Source organism: Caretta caretta, chromosome 10 (genome assembly GCF_965140235.1).
Source record: "Caretta caretta isolate rCarCar2 chromosome 10, rCarCar1.hap1, whole genome shotgun sequence".
NCBI lineage: Eukaryota > Metazoa > Chordata > Testudines > Cheloniidae > Caretta > Caretta caretta.
Window position 1 is genome coordinate 16,984,759 of NC_134215.1, and position 21,517 is coordinate 17,006,275.

The 21,517-nt window shown below is 39.4% G+C and overlaps 1 protein-coding gene across 3 annotated transcripts in view; it reads left to right on the forward strand.

The window, feature by feature from the left end:
- The window catches only part of DNAH3 (dynein axonemal heavy chain 3), a 104,687-nt gene that overhangs the window by 25,851 nt on the left and 57,319 nt on the right, over positions 1-21,517 (forward strand). For all 3 annotated transcript variants that reach the window (XM_048867021.2, XM_075132719.1, XM_075132720.1), the window contains exons 14-28: positions 53-231; positions 1,480-1,664; positions 2,948-3,071; positions 3,762-3,915; positions 5,002-5,146; positions 6,344-6,555; positions 6,828-6,919; positions 8,758-8,872; positions 9,510-9,626; positions 11,767-11,946; positions 13,129-13,265; positions 14,075-14,276; positions 15,693-15,785; positions 16,119-16,229; positions 17,825-17,939. In XM_048867021.2, coding sequence (XP_048722978.1) covers positions 53-231; positions 1,480-1,664; positions 2,948-3,071; positions 3,762-3,915; positions 5,002-5,146; positions 6,344-6,555; positions 6,828-6,919; positions 8,758-8,872; positions 9,510-9,626; positions 11,767-11,946; positions 13,129-13,265; positions 14,075-14,276; positions 15,693-15,785; positions 16,119-16,229; positions 17,825-17,939 — 2,161 coding nt within the window. The remainder of the gene's footprint in view (positions 1-52; positions 232-1,479; positions 1,665-2,947; positions 3,072-3,761; positions 3,916-5,001; positions 5,147-6,343; positions 6,556-6,827; positions 6,920-8,757; positions 8,873-9,509; positions 9,627-11,766; positions 11,947-13,128; positions 13,266-14,074; positions 14,277-15,692; positions 15,786-16,118; positions 16,230-17,824; positions 17,940-21,517) is intronic.

Genomic DNA, 21,517 nt, shown 5'->3' on the forward strand with positions numbered 1-21,517 from the left:
CTATCTGTAGAGTCTAAGGAAACTAATAGGATTATTCTTTTCCCTGTTGTAGAAGATTGACAATTTAACAAAACTGAAAAAAGAAATAGCCTCCATGCATGTCACCGTCCCTCTCGCCATGTTCTGTCTGGATGCTTTAAATCTGAATGAGGAGCTTTGCAATCGGGCCCAAAATCTTAAAAATAAGCTGATTCAGTTTGAAGTGGATGAAAACAGGGAGTTAAATAAGAGGTACATATATGTGAGAATGCATGGCTATCACTAGATTTGTGCATTGATGTGGTATATATAGTGCCTGTGTAGATTCCTGAGATAAATTTTATTCATCTGCTGGATTTTTACAGGTATATCTACAGGCTTCTGTAAATTAACACAGCATTTCACTGGTTTGCAAGGACTCCATGTTGTGCATGTAAAGTTGACCTGAAATGTTCTTTAAATAAATATTTTTTTAAAAAAAAGTTCCTGAGTTAGGTTCTACCTGGATAGATCTGAAAGTCACAATGAAAATATTTGACAATTATTTCCTTTTTTACTGACTTGCTAGAAGTTAAGTTGAGGGTTCTGTATTTCCCCTGCAAGAACTAATGCCCAAATAAAGCAGGGTAAGGACCACAGTTCCCTGTTCTGCATATCGAGATGTCTTTTGCAAGAAAGACCTGGGCCCTGAACTCTAGTTTTAGCCAGTAAAAAGTTTACTTTACTATGAATTTAGCTTTAATCTACTGCATGCATCCAATGAAGTGAGCTGTAGTTCTCAAATAAATTTTTTAGTATCTAAGGTGCCACAAGCCCTCCTTTTCTTTTTTTGGTATAATTGTGCTTCACTTGAAAGAAATCCCTTTTCTTGTGAGTAAATATGGATGGTTACTCTTGGAATTGGGTTGTACTTGAAGTGTCTTGAGTACTGTGCATGTATGGATAACAAAAGTGCTTAGTCCAAACCTGAAACAAGAAAACACATTGTTGGGAAATGATATGTAATGGGTGTCTTTTTTGCTTCTGTATGTTTCCCATTTTTGTCCATGTTCATTTTTTGGGTGGTAGTTTGAGGATCTCTGGGTAAATCTTATCTTTTTGCCTAAATTTCATGCAGGATGCTTAGTTCTGTAGATGTCAGGAGAATAAGTGAGCTTCTGATTTCTGCACTTAAGGATGCCTCTGTATGTAAGAGTTCAGCTCTTGAAACAGAACATTCTAATTGTGTGGGAGGGAGCAGTTAACATAGTGTGTTAATGCCAATTAATGCCAATTTAACAAGCATTCTACTGTACGGATTTATCAGTCCTTCAAAGAGTGGTAGGATGTTGGAATTGAATGCCCTTAATTAATGCATGTCTGTTATGTGTATTAATGAGAATATCTTGTTTGTAAAGGGGCATTAGTATCCTTTGACATGCAATCTGCATTAATGAGATCCTGCACCACTCTTCATTAATAATAATCATAATTATGTGTCTGCTTTCTTTTTTGTTGTAGTATTTGCAATCAATACAACATAATTGCAGACAAAGTCAGTGAGGTGCCTTTGAACACTGAAGAGCTGGTAGAGCTTACAGCATACTTAAAAAAAGCCAGTGAAGTTACTGTTTTTAAGCTGAGACGTGAGATCTCTGAAGCAGCCTACAGGCTGGAATTCTTGATGGACTATGCTGATCTGCCTTGTATGTTTAAAAATATGGTATATAAAAGTGTCCCTGGCAAAAATGTGTATATGTATGTGTCTGTATACACACACAAATATATATGTATATATGTATATTGCTACTGAAAGGTTCCAAAAAAAGGCAAATGGCAAGACAAAAGGATTCTCTAGAGGGAAAAGATGTGTAAATGCAGGAAGATTCCCCTCTCCCCTCCTCTGCCCACACATTCTTCCTTCTCTATGATCTCTCGCTGAGAGATCTATGAACTGAGAACTCTTTCAGAGAATTTTTATAGTATGTGCAATGATTCAACTAACATTCTTCACCACTGTATTGGCAAAATCAAGTAGCCTGGTTATTTATTAAAGATATTTCTGTCAGTTTAATAAATTGCTGCAAGGGTTTTGAGGGTAACTAAAAATAGTTTAGAAATGAAAATCAGTGCTCATCTAAGGGCTTGTCTATGCCTGGACATTTAGGACACTCTTATTCTGGGATAAGAATATCTTTCTCTGATTTAGTTTATTCCACTTAGCTAAATTATACCAAATAGCTATAGCAGAACTGTTATTTGGAATAGCTATGCTGGTCAGTTTCTCCCACGTAGTCAAGGTTTCATGCAGATAATGCAATATTTCTGAGCTGATGTCAGTAGTTTGTCCTACCACTAAACTATTTAAGGAAACAAAATTAAACAGCCAAATCCACATCTGGGATGTTTGAAGGTATCTATTTAAGTACCCTTGAACTTCCCAGGCCACATCTTTTAATAGGCCATATCTGAGGTCCTTACTTATCTTTAACATAATCCTTACTCAGGAAAATTTTCCAGTGGAGGGTTGAATAAAAACTGAGTAGCACCAGCTCACGTTTTCATGATACTGGCTTTGTTTTTGTTTTGCCGTATTTGAATTTTATCCTTTTCAAATCATCCATCTCTTTTGAAATGTAGAAGAGCAAATTGGGGTAGCACTGGCATAAATGAAGGTAGAAACAGACTCACAGTTTGCCAACCAACTATAATAATTTTACATGAGGATCATGCTAGGTCTGATTTTGAGACCAACTTGGTCTGCAGTTTTACTCCCACAAAATTACAAGTGAAAACAATTTGAAATGCTAAATGACACCCCAGATTATTTGTGCTTGCAACATTCCACTCACAAAAAAATGGATGCCACTTTTTTAAAGATGTGTCACTTTTTCCTAAATGTAGTCTGAACAGTTCTGCTTACTCTTCATAATGACTCCTTGGTACACTGCTCGAAGGATAATTTCCAAAATGTTTTTTTTAATTGTAGCTGAGGACATAAAGCTGAATAGTACTGTTTTTCACTGGCCGGAACAGATTGAGATAATCTTTGAAAATAGCAGAGCCCAGTTGTTTAGCAGGAGAGATCATGCAGAGGTTTCTCTGGTTAAAAGGTATGCTATTAAAATAGGACATTCCCTTGAACTAGGAGTTTAAACTTAATTAAGCAAGAGAAATGAAAAGGCTTGGGACCAACAAAAAGGGAGGTACTGTCAAGTCAATGGAACTGCTCGTGGGTGGAAAATCTGTCTTCTAGTACTGTGGGGTTTTAAACCATGTTTCAGAAAAATATCACTAAGCAGGATGGGCTAGATTTTTTCCCTGTCCCGGAATAAGTCTAATGGATGGAAGGAAGGATGATGCTATGATTTTCATAATTTCATCCCATTATTCCCAATTACACGCCCATATACTATGATAAAAATGTTATGTTCTCTCCTTGTTGTTTGTACCTTTCATACATCTATATGTGGTTAGTAAAAGGCAGCAAGGACTAGTCGACTGAGCATGGGACTAAATTTTAAAATGAGTCCTGAGTTCTAATCCTGTCTCTAGCACTAATTTACTGCATGGAAATAGGCAAATTAATTAACCTTTGTGTCTCAGTTTCCTCATCTGTGAAATGGGAACCTCATAGGGCTGTTGTAAGGATTAATTAATTAGTATATGTTTGCAGGGGCATCTTTACTTACAAATCCTAAATTTTGAGGTTAGATTTCACTTGATGATGCCCTTTGTAATTTAAAAAATAACCAAAAGCCTGAAAAATGTAATATTACTGAGCTATCTTTGACTCTAATTAGGTGCGCCCAGTTTGAGGCATTACTTGAAAGTTATTTCAAAGAAGTAGAAAGTTACAAGAAACGGGATGTCATGACCATCGAAGAAATGAAGAATAATGTTGAGAAATTTAATGAGCTGGATAAGAATCTGGATAATGCACTAGTGGAATTTGAGGCAAGTAATTATCACCTAGCTTAAGTGAAAAGTTTGTTTGTAATGTGTGTTAGGTAAGATAGATGCTTAGGTTCATATCCTGTTTTTTCATGGTCATAGGCACATATCTTGGAGTTGGCTTTGAATAATTTCCCCAAGTTCTCAGACATCTATTGGCAATATCCTGCCATTTCCATTACTATTGCTGTTTATTAGAGTTGGTTTGAAAAACTGGATACTCTTGACAAAAAATTTCATTAGAAATTCATTTCTTGTGGGTTTTTTTCTCAAAAATTTGAATTTTAAAATTTTTCTATACCTGCATCATCCTCTCTGCTGACAAATCTGGGTCCATGTGGAGACAGGGCTTCCTCAATGTCTAAGAATAGAGGGAGAAACATGTACAGAGATGGCTCTTATCTCTGAACATGGCCTCTAAAGCACAGGGCTGGGACTCAAAAGTTCTAGGTTCAGTTTCCTGCTCTGCCACAGACTTTCTGTGTGACCTTGGGTAAGTCATTTAATCTCCTTGTGCTTCAGCTCCCCATCTATGAAATGGGGATAACAGTACTTATTTTCTGCCAGCCTTTCTCTCTCTTTTTTATGTTGATTGTAAGCTCTTTGGGGCAAGTTTATGGTCTCTTACTGTGTACATGTACAGCACCTACCACCTGGTCTTGCTTGGAGACTTTGAGTGCTATTGTAATGCAAATTAATGAAAATAATAATCATAATGGATAAAATTTACCAATATACTTAAGTGACATAGGATCCTAAGTATGCATGTCACTTCTGAAAATGGGAGTTAGGCTCCTGTGTCTCATTGAATGTCAATGATATTTGGGCTCCTAAAAGTCTATGACATTTTTTAAAATGAGATTTAAAGTCATTAGGGTCAGATTTTTCAAAGGTATTTAGGCACCTAAAGAGGCTGATAGGTGCCTAATGGGATTTTCAAAAGTCCCTTGGTGCCTAACTCCCTTTAGGTGTCTAAATACCTTTAAATATCTGACTCTTAAGCCCAATTGAAAATGTTACCCAATGTTTCATAATAGGATTCTTACATAATAATTGGACTTCTTAATGGAAATATTTTTTTTCTTAAAGGCTATTAATAAAGAAGAGGAGTTACTTGAGCGGGAGAAGAGCCAGTTTCCTCTACTACAAACTATAATTGTAAATAAACAACCCTTTGAGCAACTTTGGGTAACAGCTTACAATTTCCATACTAAGTCTGAGGAATGGATGAATGGTGAGGACAAGAGCTGGATGAAATATTTCTCACAAAAAGTTTATATGATGAAATTTACCAAGTTTGAGTTGGCTGAACTTCTGTAGAATTCTGTAGAATTACAGCCAGCGATCTTTTGAGAAGCAACTGGGACCAAAGCCCTAAGTTCCTGATATTGAATCTGTTTGTCATACTGATTTGCTGTGTGGTCTAGGGCAGAGGTTCTCAAACTGTGGTCCACGGACCACCAGTGGTCCGGAAGCTCCATTCAGGTGGTCCACGGATAGTTCCCTCTAAGATGCACGCCTGGGTAGCTGCACACAAGAGAATGAAGGGCCACCCACCTAATTAGTGGGCTCCACTGATTAGGTGCCTTGACCCTGGAAAAGATGCACATGTCATGTGAGGTTGTGGTCTTGGGGGGGAATAGGGAGTAGGTGGGAGGGAGCAGTGGGGTGAAAAGAGGGGGTGGGGAGAATTTGGGATGTGCAGGGCTGCGGTGGCCAGAGAAAGAGGCGATTTTCCCCAGCTCCAGGGCTGTGGCTGCCGGGGAAAGATGGCCCTCCTTCCCAGCCTCAGCTCTGTGGCTTCTGCTGCGGGGGACCCCTGCTCCTTCCCAACCCCAGCTCTGGAGCTGCCGCTGTGGGGGAGAGAGGGCACATCCATCGCATTAGAAAGGTAAGGCTACTGATATTAAAATATGAGTTGTGTGCTTTTATTTGTAGAACAAAAAATGTTTAAGTTTTTTTTTATATAGCGCTTTTATCCAAGGTGCTTTACAATAGTTAGCTAACAGTAGAAACATCTGGAAAGGTCATTAAGTGGTCCACCAAGACAGACCCTCAGCAATTTTCAAGTGGTCCGTGGGAAAAAAAAGTTTGAGAACCACTGGTCTAGGGCAAGTCATTTAATTGCTCTGCATCTCCGTGTCCCTATCTATAAAATGAGAATGCTATTACTTACTTACTGAGTTGGTGCAGCTGTTGCAAAGATTAATTAGTGGCTGTGTGTAAAACATTTTGAAGAGGTAAAGCACTGTATATAAGTGCTAAGTATAATTGTGGGCTTGGACCTGGTGTTATTTTAAGGTAGATTTGGGAATTTATCTTGTTCGCACATTTTCCTTAAAGGAGAATGGTAACAAATACCTATAAATGAATCTTTTTAGTGATAACTTGCTGAGATCTTCTTGCTGGCCTTTTCTAATTATACATGCAGGATCTCTCCAGGACTTGAATTCTGAAGAAATTACTGAGGAAATTGGAAATATGTGGAGGACAATGTATAAACTAACTAAGACTTTTGCAGACCTGCCTGGACCTAGACGCTTAGCAGAAAATGTGAAATTTAAACTTGACAAGTTTAAGCAGCATCTTCCCATCCTGTCTATTGCCTGCAATCGCGGAATGAAGGACAGACATTGGGAGCAGGTGCCACAGAAATACATTTTAAACAATGAAAACATTCTACCACGATAAGGAAATCCACTCAAAATTTACCACATGATGGTCCAATATTGAAATCCTTAAAGGTGCAGGCAAAACTCCCTATGACAAAGTGGGAGTTTGGCCTGTGGGTAAAACTACAGAACTGGGGGAAATTATGTTGGTTTTTCTTTAACTTTTATATCTTACTAGCTACTTGATAAACGCTGCTTACAAATTTATGTGATGATTGTGCTTATTTTTTCACTTATTTTCAGATCAGTGAAATAGTAGGATATGAAATAAGACCTGATGAAAGTACTTGCCTTCTAAACATGTTGGAATATGGATTATCAAAGTATATTGAAAAGTAAGAAATATATACTAAATCTAATTCCTTAAAATCAATTAGTATATTTTGTATGCTTTCATAATCAGATATCAAATTCTAGTGTATTGAGGCTTATTGGATTATTATTATTATTATTATTATTATTATTATTTTATTTTATTATTTTTAGAGTTTTTAAGGCCTTTCAAATTTTCACTGCTGAACTTTATCTACTAAGGATGGCATTTTCAAAAGAGCCTAAAGAGCACAAGCCCCACTGAAAAACAATGGGACTTGTGTTTCTAAATTACTTAAATTCAATTCACAATCCTCCCCCCCTCAAATCTCTACAAAGCTTTAATTTACAACCAAGCAGCAGCATTATATCATAGTGATTATCAGCAATAACTTGATTAGTTTGAAAATATAAAAAAAAATCCTTGAAATATATGCATATGCACTGTGGGGGAATAGCAGATGGAGCAGTGATTCTGGAATGGCCAGAAAATGTCTAGGTTATCAGTGAATTATGCAGGTAATTCCTAAGAAGAGACAATAAAACATTCACCACACTGTCATGTATTTGTCTTTGCCACATATGTTACAGTAAAACTATTTTAGACAGTTTTAAAACATATTTTTGGTACTATTTTTATTACATTCTGTATCTCTGAAGTCAGGTACCTCGATACCCAGTGTCCATCTTTCAGGAATTATTGGCCTGTTTTCTAGTTACCAAAATTGGGTATATGCTTAACTTAACTTAGATTGTAGGCTCTTTTGGGCATGGGCTGTGTTTTTCTTCTGTGTTTGTATAGCACCTAGCACAATGGGATCCTGGTCTTTAGGCACTACCATAATAAATATTTTTTTTATTATGAATTAAGAAATATATGTGAAACATGCATTTAACTGACCACTTTTGTATGCAAATACTGGGCTGTAATACATGGACACTTCAATGGTATGTGCAAGTCTGTAATTTTTCTCACATGTTTTCTCACCTAATTGCCTTTTTCCTTCCTGCATTGGAAGATTACTCTCATTCATTCATTCATTCTCCTGCTTGTGGAGTGTAGAGTACACACTTTGTAGCCCCAGTTTCCAGAGAGCCCAGTTTCCTGCTCTATGTTAAGGCTGAGGCAGGTGAGATCAGAAGCCATGACATCCCTCCAGCATTTTGGCAAAGCCGTCCACAATGTCTTCCCCTCCAGCTTGTGTTGGATGAAACACATATGGCATATGGAGCAGATAGCCAAGCTATCTGAGCCAATATTGAGTCACTTGGGAAGACACTAGAGGCTGGTTGGTCCGGTGCCTGACATCCTCATTCGTAATGGGATGAAACCATCATATGCCTTCAATACGTCATTGCTCTTTCATCTCGAAAGCATCCATCTGGTGCATTTGCATCTCTGTGGTGGCCCAGGTTTCAGAGCCATACAAAAAAACAGAAGCCACTGCTGCTTTACAGATCTTCATCTTACTCTGAAACTCAGACCTCAGTGGTTCAGGAGTCAAGTTAGCGATCAGTATTACCCCAAAGAGCCACAGTAGTGTGAATTCATTGTTTCATTCACAGCAAAATGATTGACCAAGCATTATTTTATCAACTACAATTGTTTAATAACATAGTAAAAGCATCCTGATTGGTTAATAACTCAGATTAGTTAATAATTAAATCACAAAGTGTTTTAATATCATGTGCTGCAAAGAGCCACAGGAGACACATTAATGAGCCACTTGTGGCTCATGAGTTTCAGTCTGAGTATCAGTGCTCTAAATGATATTTATTTATTCACAATCTTTTCCTTTTTCTCTTTAGAGTGTTGAGGGTTTTTTGCAATGTAGCTAAACCAAATTTCATTTTAATCTAGACTGGAGCCTATTGGAGCAGCAGCCAGTAAAGAATATTCACTAGAGAAATCCATGGACAAAATGAAATCGGAATGGACCAACATAAGCTTCAGTTTTGTGAAGTACAGGGACACTGTGAGTATACATCAAACTAACAAATGTGTTGTTAAGTAGAATGGGTCTGAGTCTGCCTCACACTGATTCAGCAAAATAGTGGAATTATTCCTGATTTACAGTGGTATAACTAACTGAGAGGAGGAGAATCAGGCCCAGCAGACCATGTGAAGTTACCAAACTATCTATTTTAGGTACTTATATGGCTTCCAATGTCATAGTATCTGAGCATTTCATAATCTTTGACATATTTATCCTCACAGCATCCTTAGGAGGTAGGGAAGTGGTGTTATCCCTATTTTACAGATGGGGAACTTAGGCAAAGAGAGATTAAGTGACTTGCTCAAGGATGCAAAGGAAGTCTGTGGTAGAGCAGGGAACTGAATCCGACTCTCTTTGAGTCCCAGGCTAGCACCCCAACCACTGGACCATCCTTCTTTCCCAACTAAGGTAGCGTCTCTGTGGACATTTTGGAAATGGGGGCATACAGCAGAGATACAGTCCATCTCTTCTGGTATGTTACAGGTGCTCATTTGCTTCCATCCACACCTTACAAAGACGGGGAATTACAGGCTAAATTTTTGGGAGTAAAATAGTTTTAAGATCAATGAATCAGAACAACTGTCATTTGCCTTAACAAAGTCTGATATATTTACAGAATACAAGTATCCTGTCAGCAGTTGATGACGTCCAACTTTTGCTTGATGATCACATAGTTAAAACGCAGACTATGTGTGGCTCTCCATTCATCAAACCGATAGAAACTGAATGCCGGGTAAGGAGAAGCTGGTTTGACTGAGTTAATACGTCTCTCATAATATGCTTTTCTCAAGTGGTTTGTGGTATTTTGGCATGAGAAGATGTTAAAATATAAGCTTGAGCTGTTTCTAAAGAACTCAAATATTCATACTGTATTTTCAAAGAATGCTGAGCTACTGGTTTCCAAAGAAGCATATGCAAAGCTTGCCAATATGCTGAAGGAAACAGTAATTACAAGCCAGTCACTATATGCATGTTTTTTGAGTTGTTTTATATTTTAGGAATAGGTCAGTTGCTTTAAACAAATTCTGCTAAATTGTGTAATGAGATGCAGCTCTGTCATTTGTGAGAAATAATATATTTGTAATCTTTTGGCATTACCATAAGATTTTCAAAGTTATTCTACCTGTTGGTCCACCACTCCATACAGATATGATTTTATGGTAAGCTGATGAAACAAATCCCTCCTACAAGTAATTCATTGATGAAAAGAGGAGTTAAATATAATGATTTCCCTAAAGGAAGCTTCCACAGAAAACAGACTTTTCCCATCAATATTTGATGGTAATTTGAAGGCTGTTCTAACCTAATTCTCATGACTTGTCAACACTTCTAAACCCTTAATTCCATCCATTCCTTAGGACATTGGCCGTGATCCTAGCAAGAGCTGAGGGCAGAGGGAGCAAATGCTACTTTAATTTATAGCTACCTGTAACAGTCCCCAAGGGGCTGTATGGCAGCTGGAGATTGCTGAAACACAATACAATCTGGCCACACCTCTTCCATTAATACATTCCTGGCATACCCTTTACAAAGGGATCTGTGAGAGGGTTTGGCAAGGAAAGAGGGCCCAGTCCTCCTCTTCTTACTGAGGGCTTGTCTACACTTAGATTTTATAAAGCTTTAACTTGCTGGTTCGAGGGGTGAATTTGAGCACTTTAAAGGAAATGTGAGCGCTTTAAAGCACTAGTGTGGACAGACTCTGAGCGCTGGGAGACCTCTCTCCCAGCACTCACGTGTGACCACACTCACACTTCAAAGCACTGCTGCAGGAGCTCTCCCGCGGCAGCGCTTTGAAGTTTCTAGTGTGGACGTAGCCACAGGCAACGCACCCATTGACTTCAGTGAACAATTTGGCTGTCAGCAGTGTAATACTGGGTCAAAGTTAATGAATATTCAGATATTTATTGTGGGTGTAGAGCAAAATTCAGAAGATCTCTGTGTTTCTCCATTCTTTTTAAACTACGTCATTGGTTTTCATAAAGACTCATTTTGAGTGTGTAAAATAATGTGCTACTCTGCCCACATGGCTTGTGTCATTTCATTGTCAAAATTATTTCAGGGGGTTTTATTTGATGCAAGAGACTGATTATTTTTGCAGCAATCAAAGGGATATTAGTCCTTAAATTACAATTTCATTATAGTTTGTGATGTTATCATAGCCATGCTGGTCCCAGGGTATGAGAGAGACAAGTATGGGTGAAGTAGTATCTATTACTGGACCATCTTTTATTGGAAATACAGTATTCTAAAGATTGCCCTGGAAAACTCATATGCCTCCTTTGATGTGGCTGTTGAGTTCTTTTTGTAAATGTACGTATTTGTTACTTAAAGGAGTTGACTGAACTTTAACTTGGCTGCCTAGTAAGGGTAAAAATAGAGGTATGTTGTACAAACGAAAAAGAATCCATTTATAGAGAGTATCTCTGAGCACGTCTAGAGGCAGTCACTCATGACGAAGAACAATACTTTCATCCAGAGGTTTGAAACGGTGGTGTTTATCTCCTGAAATGAACTAACTTACAGTCAAACAGACAAAAAGTCCAATCTTGTGACCTTACTTACATGAGTAGTCCTTCTTCACACAAGTAGTGCCAATGGGACTGCTCATGTGAGTAAGGAATAAACACATGAGTGAAAGATGCATGATCAGCCAGCCCATGATTTTTTTTTTGTAAGTAGTTCTTTCATACAAGAGTATAATATTACAGGAAAAGTTCTTAAGTTGGTTTGTGTTCAATCTCATATATACTGATAATGAAGAACTGTAACAGAGAAAAATAATCCGATATTTTACCCTCTGTTTATTCTGCTACTCAATGTACAATTTAAAACAATTGTTTGCAGACCATACATGTTAAATGTTCTGTTTACAGGCATGGGAAGAGAAGCTTGTTTCAATGCAAGATATTTTAGATAGCTGGTTAAAATGCCAGGCAACATGGCTTTACCTGGAACCAATTTTTAGTTCAGAAGACATTATAGCTCAAATGCCAGAAGAGGGCAGAAAGTTTGGAATAGTAGACGCTTGCTGGAAAGACATCATGACACAAACAGTAAGTATTTGCATTTAATAAAGTGCAAATTATGTTTGTTTATATTTCATCAAATTAGTTTTAAGTAAGATAATTTGTCTGCTTATCCAGAGTCAGAGATTCAGATTTCAGTCACTGGAACATGGAACACAGAGCCCAAAACACTGTTAAAACACTCACGGTAAAACACTGTTAATGCCTAGTCTTTTAGCAAAAATGGTAGGTAAGATTACCTACCCTTTTGAGATTTCTGTAGAATCTAGACATCACAGAATAAATTACCGCTGATCCTTTCACATTAAAAGGAGTGTAATAGCAGAGAGCAAACACAACTCTGAGGACAAGCACAGAAGAGGATAAACGTAGGGTGCTAAAGGTGCATTTCATAGGACTTGCACTCCTATTTGTGAATGAACAAATTACTATAAACTGGCCATCATTAGGCTTGAAATTAGACAAAGGTTTCTAACCATCAGAGGAGTGAAGTTCTGAAACAGCCTTCCAAGGTAAACAGTGCAGGCAAAAAAACCTAACTGGCTTCAAGACTGATCTTGATAAGTTTATGGAGGGGATGGTATGATGGGACTGCCTATGATAGCATGTGGCCCATCAGCTGGGAATTTTTCGCCTTCCTCTGCAGCGTGGGGCACGTGTCACTTATACTGTAAATGGTAAATTTTCTGTAACTTTAAGTCTTTAATCCATGATTTGAGGACTTCAGTAACTCAGCTGGAGGTTAGGGGTCTATTTCAGGAGTGGGTGGGGTTCTGTGGCTTGCAATGTGCAGGAGGTCAGACTAGATGGTCATGATGGTCTCTTCTGAACTTAATGTCTATGAATCTGTGACTGCTGAAAGCCCAAGGCACAGCTGAATGTCCATACAAATAGTGATTTGCTCTCCAAATCAGTATACGTTTGAAAAGATAGTAATACCTGTGGATGTGATCCTATAAATTTTTCACAGGTTACAATATTGTTGGTATTGTTTAATCTCGACAAAGCAGTGGTCTTAAACAGCAATAACTGTCAAATACTGCATATATATTTTCCTCATTTGAAGACATTCAACAACCAAAGCAGTTTCCATGCTCTGTAACATATTCTGTAGCCTTCGTTATCACCAAATAAAAATAAAATGAAACAAACTGACAAACCAAATGTGAACTTTTTAGCAGTTTCTACACTGTGTTTCTTTTTATAAAGGTGAAAGACACCAGGGTACTTGTAGCAACTGAGCAATCCAGGATGTTGGAGAGGCTTCAAGAAGCAAATGTTCTCTTAGATGATATCCAGAAGGGGCTGAATACTTATTTGGAGAAGAAAAGATTATTTTTCTCACGGTAAATTGATTAACAGGTTCAACTTAGAGCAGCAAGAACCATAAAGAGATTCTAATGCTCTCTTTGTTTGAAATAATTTTTATTGAGTTGCGTGACTTGTAGTTGTCACAGAACACAGTTCTGTGCAGCAAAAAATGACAACCTATTTCCCTTTCTAGACATGTAGCCCAGATTCCCTGTTCCAGCTGAGCTATGCTTGGCCCAAGATTTGAGTGGGTGGGGAGGCCAAGGTGTCTTAGTACAGCAGGAACCTGCAGTGGAAAATACATCAATTACAGTGTATTTTCAGGGGAACATGCCATCTTCAGCAGTTGATTGCAACCCCCCCGCCATCATTCCATCGGGCATGCCCTACTCAGCTGCACAGAGGTGAAGTCCCATATAATTGTCCCAGAGGGTCTAAAGATGACTAGGTGATGGTGGAGAACAGGCTGTGTGGCTAACTTTACAGTGTGCATGGCTGTCCCCCAAACCTGATTAGATTTCTTTCTCCCCTCTAAAAAGAAAAGGAGTACTTGTGGCACCTTAGAGACTAACCAATTTATTTGAGCATGAGCTTTCGTGAGCCACAGCTCAACTGACATGTAAAAAGGTGTAATAGTTTTATAACTTTTAAATCTGCTCCATAAGTCCAAATATCAAAGACTCACATGAACCCAGAAGTTCTTGAGAATAGTGCATTCCCCAAATCAGAGCAGGTAACTTCCCTTTTGTGATAAGTCTTTCTTACTTTAAGAGTTAGATCAAATCCAGCTTCTCAGATGATGGTTTCATGTCTGAAAAGTGCATGTGCATTTTCTTTTCAATAGGTTCTTTTTCCTGTCTAATGATGAGCTGCTTGAGATTTTATCAGAAACCAAAGATCCCCTTCGAGTACAGCCACATTTAAAGAAATGTTTTGAGGGAATCTCTACATTAGAGTTTACAGAAGATCTCGAAATCACAGGAATGATCAGTTCAGAGAAAGAAATGGTTCCTTTCATACAGAAAATCTACCCAGTGAAAGCAAAAGTAATTTTTTTCCTGTTATGACATTACATGAATAGTTGGCGGTAAAGGTTGTGCTTTTGGGGAAATGAGCTTTAAAATACCAAGACCCGATTTTTAAAGGCATTTAGTTGTCTAAAAATGCAGATAGGTGCCTGCTGGGAGTTTTAAAAAGGAGTTAGGCACTTGCGCGGAGTTGAAAATTCTGTAGGTGCCTATCTGCAACTTCAGGCATCTAAATACCTTTAAAAATTGGCACTTAGAACATAACTAAGATACCACATCACAATGGAAACAAGGAATGAATGAAAATATTAAAGGTACCAGTATAGGATTGCAGCCTAGCCTTATGGTCAAAAGGTGGCACAGTGGAGGTAGCAGCATGTAACAAGTTGAAGAAACACTCTGCCTTCCTCATGGCAAGAAGGCACACATGAGGCCAGAGTACAGAGAACACTGCTGCTGTGCTGCATTGTCCCTGGGGGGCTAGGGGTGGCCAAAGGCTGTGTGACACAGGAGGGAGGCGTGGCCAGCATGGAGAATGGCATGAAAACACAGGGAAGGCCTTGTGAATCTCAGACTATCTCTCATCATCGCTGTTCCTGCCCCACAACAATAGCAGCATGGCTCAAACAGCTGCCTTGTCATTAGCGACTATCCTCAATCCCAGTGTGGCCACAGCCCCTTTGGGGATGCAGGGAGGTGACAGACTGAGAGGAGTTACTGTTGTTGCTAAGACCAACAGTAACTTGCACTATAAACTATGTAATAAGGCACGCTGTTATAATATGAATTAGATGGATGAAATTCCCTGACCTGTGTTATCCAGGAGGTAGGACTAGATGATCTAAAGGTCTCTTCTGGCCTTACAATCTGTGAACCTGTAGGTTTTGTAGAAACTTGCCATAATGAGTGGCTGTTATTCCTCTGCCTCTCCTTGGCCATGCCCCACTAAATTGTATGGAGCTGAATTGCTATGTAGCAGTCATGAACAGGGGTAAAAAGTACAGGGTGAAAGATAGGGGGTATTCTATTTAGCAACCTTTTAACCACATCTTTCAGGAGCAATGTGTTCACTGGTGTTATGGCTATGTTGCATTTACCTCCCAGAGCTGCATTTACACTACCTGGATGTATGGACACCATGGTGCCCCTTCAGATGCACGGCTCAGGCAGTTCACATGGCTTATTTTTCTGTATGCACTGTTTTGCTGCAGTCATGCCTTCATTGTGTACACCAGTGCTTGTGCCTCTATTCGGAGGCTGTCCACCCGTTTTCTTCCTTACCACCAGAGCAGAAAAAGGCATGAGTCAGCCTTTATGCTTTAAGCCTAATATATTCGAAGGTTTACTCCAGTGTGAAATTTGCTCTTTAAATGCCATTTAATCACAAATTTTATTTGGTGTATTTTCACTCTCCTCTCTTGTTCTTGTTTTAAGGGCATGGTAGAGAAATGGCTTTTGCAAGTAGAGGAAATGATGCTGGCCAGCATAAGACAAGTTATTCAAGATGGCATTGGAGGATATGTTCAAGTAATTATTCATCTCTTGCTTCTGTATCAATAAATTACAGCATAAAGTAATTAACATAAAGTAACCTGCACATGTACAGGGCTCAAACTCTCCTTTACCACCATGTTAGGTTTTAAACTAAGTAGAATCCTGTTGTGCCAATTCAGCAGCATCCATTAAAAGTCTCATATCTAATTTCCTTGAAGGAAAATTAATGAAGTTCTCAGTGTTGAGTGCCATTTATTTTATAAATCAGATTTAAAAGCATTAGGGAAAATATATTTTGTTATTGACAAAGCCTAGTGCATACACATCATTTTCTCTATCTCAAGTGTGATTTTTTTTTTTTAAAAGGTTCCCCGAAATAAGTGGGTACTTCAGTGGCCTGGACAGGTGGTTATTTGTGTTTCATCCATCTACTGGACAAAGGAAGTGTCTGAAGCTATGCGATCAGGAACTTTACTTGTAAGGTTTTCTTGTAAATTCTTTCAATTAACCAAAGATTAAATTATGATATTAAGAAGAACTCTAACAAAGTGACTGCATTTTTGAAAGCATAAATTCTGACTTTTCTACTTAAGTTAAATCGTGGCAGAATATCCTTTAACTCAGAGCGCTTGGCAATTTCCACTTTTCTTATTCACTTTTGTTGTTTGTCTGCTTTGTTTTCTCTTTTTACTTTGCATTCAGTCATGCTGTATATTTGTCTTATGTCTCAGCAGCAGCTATTTCTCTATCATTATGGACACTGATTTTGATTTCATTTACACTGGTGTAAATCAGAAGTAACTCCATTGAAGCAAGTTGCAGACTCTTATTCATAGAGCTTTGCAAGTGTGAACAGAAGAATCAAACAAAAGTTGCAAACTATGACCAGAACTTATAAATAGTTACTCCTCTATGTATGCTTATCCCCTACTATGTTTACGTGCCTCGTCATGTGAGAACTACACACATGAGTAGCTGTTTGCAGGATCAGGTGATTACACAGCTTTTGTGGCTGCTAGCTTCTCGGTAGGATAAAGGTGCATCAGCTAGGTTTGGTAGTTGAATGTTATTCTTCCCATAAGTATTTTCAATTCATCCATCATCACCATGGTCTTATGTATTACCCCATTCGGGACTGACCCAAAGTACACTAAATAACGGAAAGACCTCCTGTTGACTTCAATGGACTTTTGATTGGACCTTAGTAGAGTTGGATGAATACTGCAACCTTTTTTTCCTGTGATTATTTACATGAAATTTTAAAGAAATTTGCTTCAACTGTGTGCCCCTTCTTTGATCACGTTCTGGAGCTACTCTAGCAAATGAGTCTACTGGTAGGGATTTTCGTGAAAACAGAAAATTTTTAAATAGTTACTGCAGCAGAGACCAGATTCTGATGCTTGTACTCATCCACTCAAGACACAGAAACTACCTTGGCTTCAATTAAGCTATGCTGATTTACTGCAGCTGAGGATCTGAACCCATATGCCCAGTCAAAACAGGCTGAATTTAAAATGCTTGCAAAAAAAATATCATCAGTGATCCATGGACCAAAATTATTAGTAGAAACTGTTGGGCAAAATAATTTGAAATAAAGAGTAAATTCAGGAAAATATTACATTTGCTGAATAACTATTTATTACAAGTAAAAACAACGAGGAGTCCTTGAAGTGGGTTATAGCCCACGAAAGCTTATGCCCAAATAAATTTGTTAGGACTCCTTGTTGTTTTTACTGATACAGACTAACATGGCTAACCCTCTGAAACCTTTTTATTACAAGAAATTTCATCCAGCTTTAGACAATAGAGAGAGCATGCATATCTCCTGGTACAGAGACTTGGCATTTGATTTAGGGAGAAATAAATGGCTTCCATTTCAGACTACAAAACCCTTCTGAGTAGTTATGATGAAATAAAATGGCAGTATATGAAGGAGACTCTTAAATGTTTGCATAGTGCCATTACTGAACTGCCTCATTTGGTTGAAAGAGTTTGTTCTAATGACTGTTCTGGGAGTTTAGGAGCTATTTGCTACAGCTTACCATTAATACTCACATTTCTTTCCGTAACAGGAATTCTTGGAGAAGAGCAACCAACAAATTGGAGAAATTGTTCAGTTAGTGAGAGGAAAGCTGTCCACTGGTGCCCGTCTGACTCTTGGGGCTCTCACTGTCATTGATGTGCATGGTAAATGCATGATTATTACTTCTCTCCTTACATTCCAGGCAGAACTGCTACCATTAACTGAAGCAAATTATCTGCAACAGGTAGCTGGGGTGCTTCCCCAAGCTAAAGTTACGTCCTGGAGAATTAGTTAAAGGATTATATTAATTATTTTCAGTTGCTAATTCACATGAGACAAAAGCTAGTTGTAAATGCCGGCTTTAGGCATGAGCAAGATAACTAATGATTTGAGCATGTAGCCTGAGCAATTCAGAGCAAACTTTGTGGGATGCCTAATTTCAATGCCTCTTAGCTGGGGCGCCATTTCAGGTTTGGGGGGGAGGGCGCAACTTTAACCATGATTCCTGGGGCTACTTAGACACTTGAAAACTCTAGTTTTTTTGGCAGATAATTTAGCAATTAGCTGAGAGGAGCCCTGTATCTAATTCCTTTATAAGAGAAAGAAAATTAAATAAATATTAGACCCCCTCAGCTCTAATAACATGTTCTGACATCTTGTGGCAAGTCACCTAAGGGACACTGGTTAGGTTTAGAATGTTAATGTATATTCTTACTTTATTACTAACTCTGTAGAGAGAGAGACCCCATCAGGACGGCTGGGTTCTATCCCAGTTCTGGGAGGAGAGCGAGGTCTAGTGGGAAACAGCAGTGAGCAGATACATCTGGGTTCTATATAAGAACATCAAAATGGTCATACTGGGTAAGACCAATGGTCCATCTAGCCCAGTATCCTGTCTTCCAACAGTGGTCAATGCCAGGTGCCCCGGGGGGAATGAACAGAACAGGTAATTATCTAGTTGCCCTGTTGCCCGCTCCCAGCTTCTGGAAAACAGAGGCAAGGGACATGCAGAACATGGTGTTGGATCCCTACCCACCCTGGCTAATAGTCATTGCTGGACCTATCCTCCATGAACTTATCTAGATCTTATTGGAACCCTGTTATAGTTTTGGCCTTCACAACATCCCCTGGCAAAGAGTTCCACATGTTGACTGTGAAGAAATACTTTTTTTTGCTTGTTTTAAATCTGCTGCCTATTAATTTTCTTTGGTGACCCCTGGTTCTTGCGTTATGTGAAGGAGTAAATAACATTTCCCTATTCAATTTTTCCACACCATTCATGATTTTATAGCCCTCTATCACCCCTTAGTAGGGCTGGCTCCAGACACCAGCGAACCAAGGAGGTGCCTAGGGCGACAAATGTGAAGGGCGGCAGGATGTCGGGCTCTGGGGCGGCAATAGGCCCTCGGCGGTGGTGGGAATTTGGCGGCCGCTCTGTCACAATGCGGCGATTCGGGGCTCTGGGGCGGCAATAGGGCCTCGCGCTTGGCGGCAATTCAGCGGTGGGGACGTGACTCTCGGTCGCCGGCAGCAATTCGGCAGCTGCACCATCACTCCGCCTCCATGTTCGGCGGGCAGGATTCCATCTCCCTGTTCCGCGGCAAGTTTTGTGGGTTTTTTTTGCCGCTTGGGGCAGCAAAAACGCTGGAGCCAGCCCTGCCGTTTAGTCATCTCTTTTCCAAGCTGAAAAGTCCCAGTCTTTTTAGTCTCTCCTCATACAGAAGGTGTTTCTATACCCCTAATCATTTATGTTGCCCTTCTCTGTACAGTTTCCAAATCCAATATATCCTTTTTTGAGATGGGGTGACCAAATCTTCACACTCTATTCAATATGTTGGTGTACCGTGGATTTATATAGAGCTAACATGATATTTTTTTCTTACTATCTGTCCCTTTCCTAATGATTTCCAATATTTTGTTAGATTTTTTAAATTGCAATTGCACATTGAGCAGATGTTTTCAGAGAACTATCCACAATGACTCCAAGATCTCTTTACTGATGGGTTCAGCTAATTTAGACCCCATCATTTATATGTGTAGTTGGGATTATATTTTGCCAAGTGCATTACTTTGCATTTATCAACTTTAAATTTCTTCTGCCATTTTGTTGCCCACTCACCCAGTTTTGTGAGATCCCTTTGTAATTCTTCACAGTCTGCTTTGGACTTAACTAACTTGAGTAATTTTGTATTATCTGCAAATTTTACCACATCACTGAGTACCCCTTTTTCCAGATCATATATGAATATGTTGAATAGGACTGTTCCCAGTACAGACCCCTGAGGGAAACCACTATTTACCTCTCTCCATTCTCACCTTTTATTTCTACCCTTTGTGTCCTGTCTTTTAACTGAAGTGCCTGGCAGTGCTTTCAGGATCATCTAACGATCCTTAATTTACTTTAATGATAAGCCTTTTGTTATCTTAGTCACCTTGCCCAATAGTTCTCAAACTTTTGTACTGGTGACCCCTTTCACATAGCAAATTTCTGAGTGTGACCCCCCCCAGATAAATTAAAAACACATTTTTATATATTTAACACCATTATAAATGCTGGATGCAAAGCGGGCTTTAGGGTGAAGGCTGACACCTCACGACCCCCCATGTAATAACCTCGCGACCCCCTGTGGGGTCTCAACCACCAGTTTGAGAACCCCTGACCTTGCCTCTGTTTATAAACAAACTCCCTGCCCCAAAGGCTATGCTGCCGAACTCATCACATATCACACTCAAGCTGTTGCAGTTAAGAGCTCTGTCTGGGGCTAGGGTGAGTAGGCCTCCCCTACGAAACTTGGGGTGGGGGGCTAGAGCCCTTCCCTGCCCCCCCTAAATGGCGTCCCTGTCTCTTATACCAATCTCCCTTCCCCTTCCAACAGCAGAACTGATGGGGGAGGCAACTCAGCTTCAGGGGGAACAGTGGGCTGGATTTTCCAGTCCAGTGTGCTACCGTGCACTACTCAAGTGGGGCAGAGTGGTTGTATTCTGTCCAGAGGTGGCCCGTTGAGAATTCCCTTTGCATGTGGGAATTCTCCACGGGTGTCAAACTGGCAGGAGCAGCATAGCTGCCTTCTGTACTAGTTGCCCTCCTACCTCTGGTGTAGGGAAAGGGAGGTGGCACTGTGGGGACTGGGAGAGGGTATGCTGGAGTAGAACTCTGCTACACCCATCCTTCACCAGCATACGTCAGAGCATCTCCTTAGGTAGAGCAGAATAAGGGAGCTGCAACTGGCTCCCTGATGGCTCCTAGCCTCACTTCTGTACTAAGTGGAGCTCTGGCCCAGGGGACCCTGAAAGGGTAAGGCTGGTCCCAGTGAAATGTTACAGTTACAAATACATTGATAGATATGTATAAACAAGTATTATAGTGATAACCAGGGATCCTAGAAATCCATTTGCCATGGAAAAATGTGGATTTTGCATTTTTACAGAGAATCTTTAGTTTTATATTGTGGCTGCTAGGGAAACTAAAGTTCAGCGTTTCATTTTATTTATGGAAAAACTTGGATTTTTATGTTTTTTTGTTGGAGAATTTTGGGTTTTTTAATCACAGAAGACTAGGATCCCTGGTGATGACATGCATGATTCAACAGTAAGGTGTGGTTTGGGTTAGCTGTTAATCATCAGTTGCTATTTCACTGTTCAGTCAACTCTACAGTATGGTGCCTGTCCAGTTTTTTATGTTTTTTTTTTCCATTTTGAGATTCTGGCCTAACCACTGGTACTAATCCTTCTTTTTTCTGTT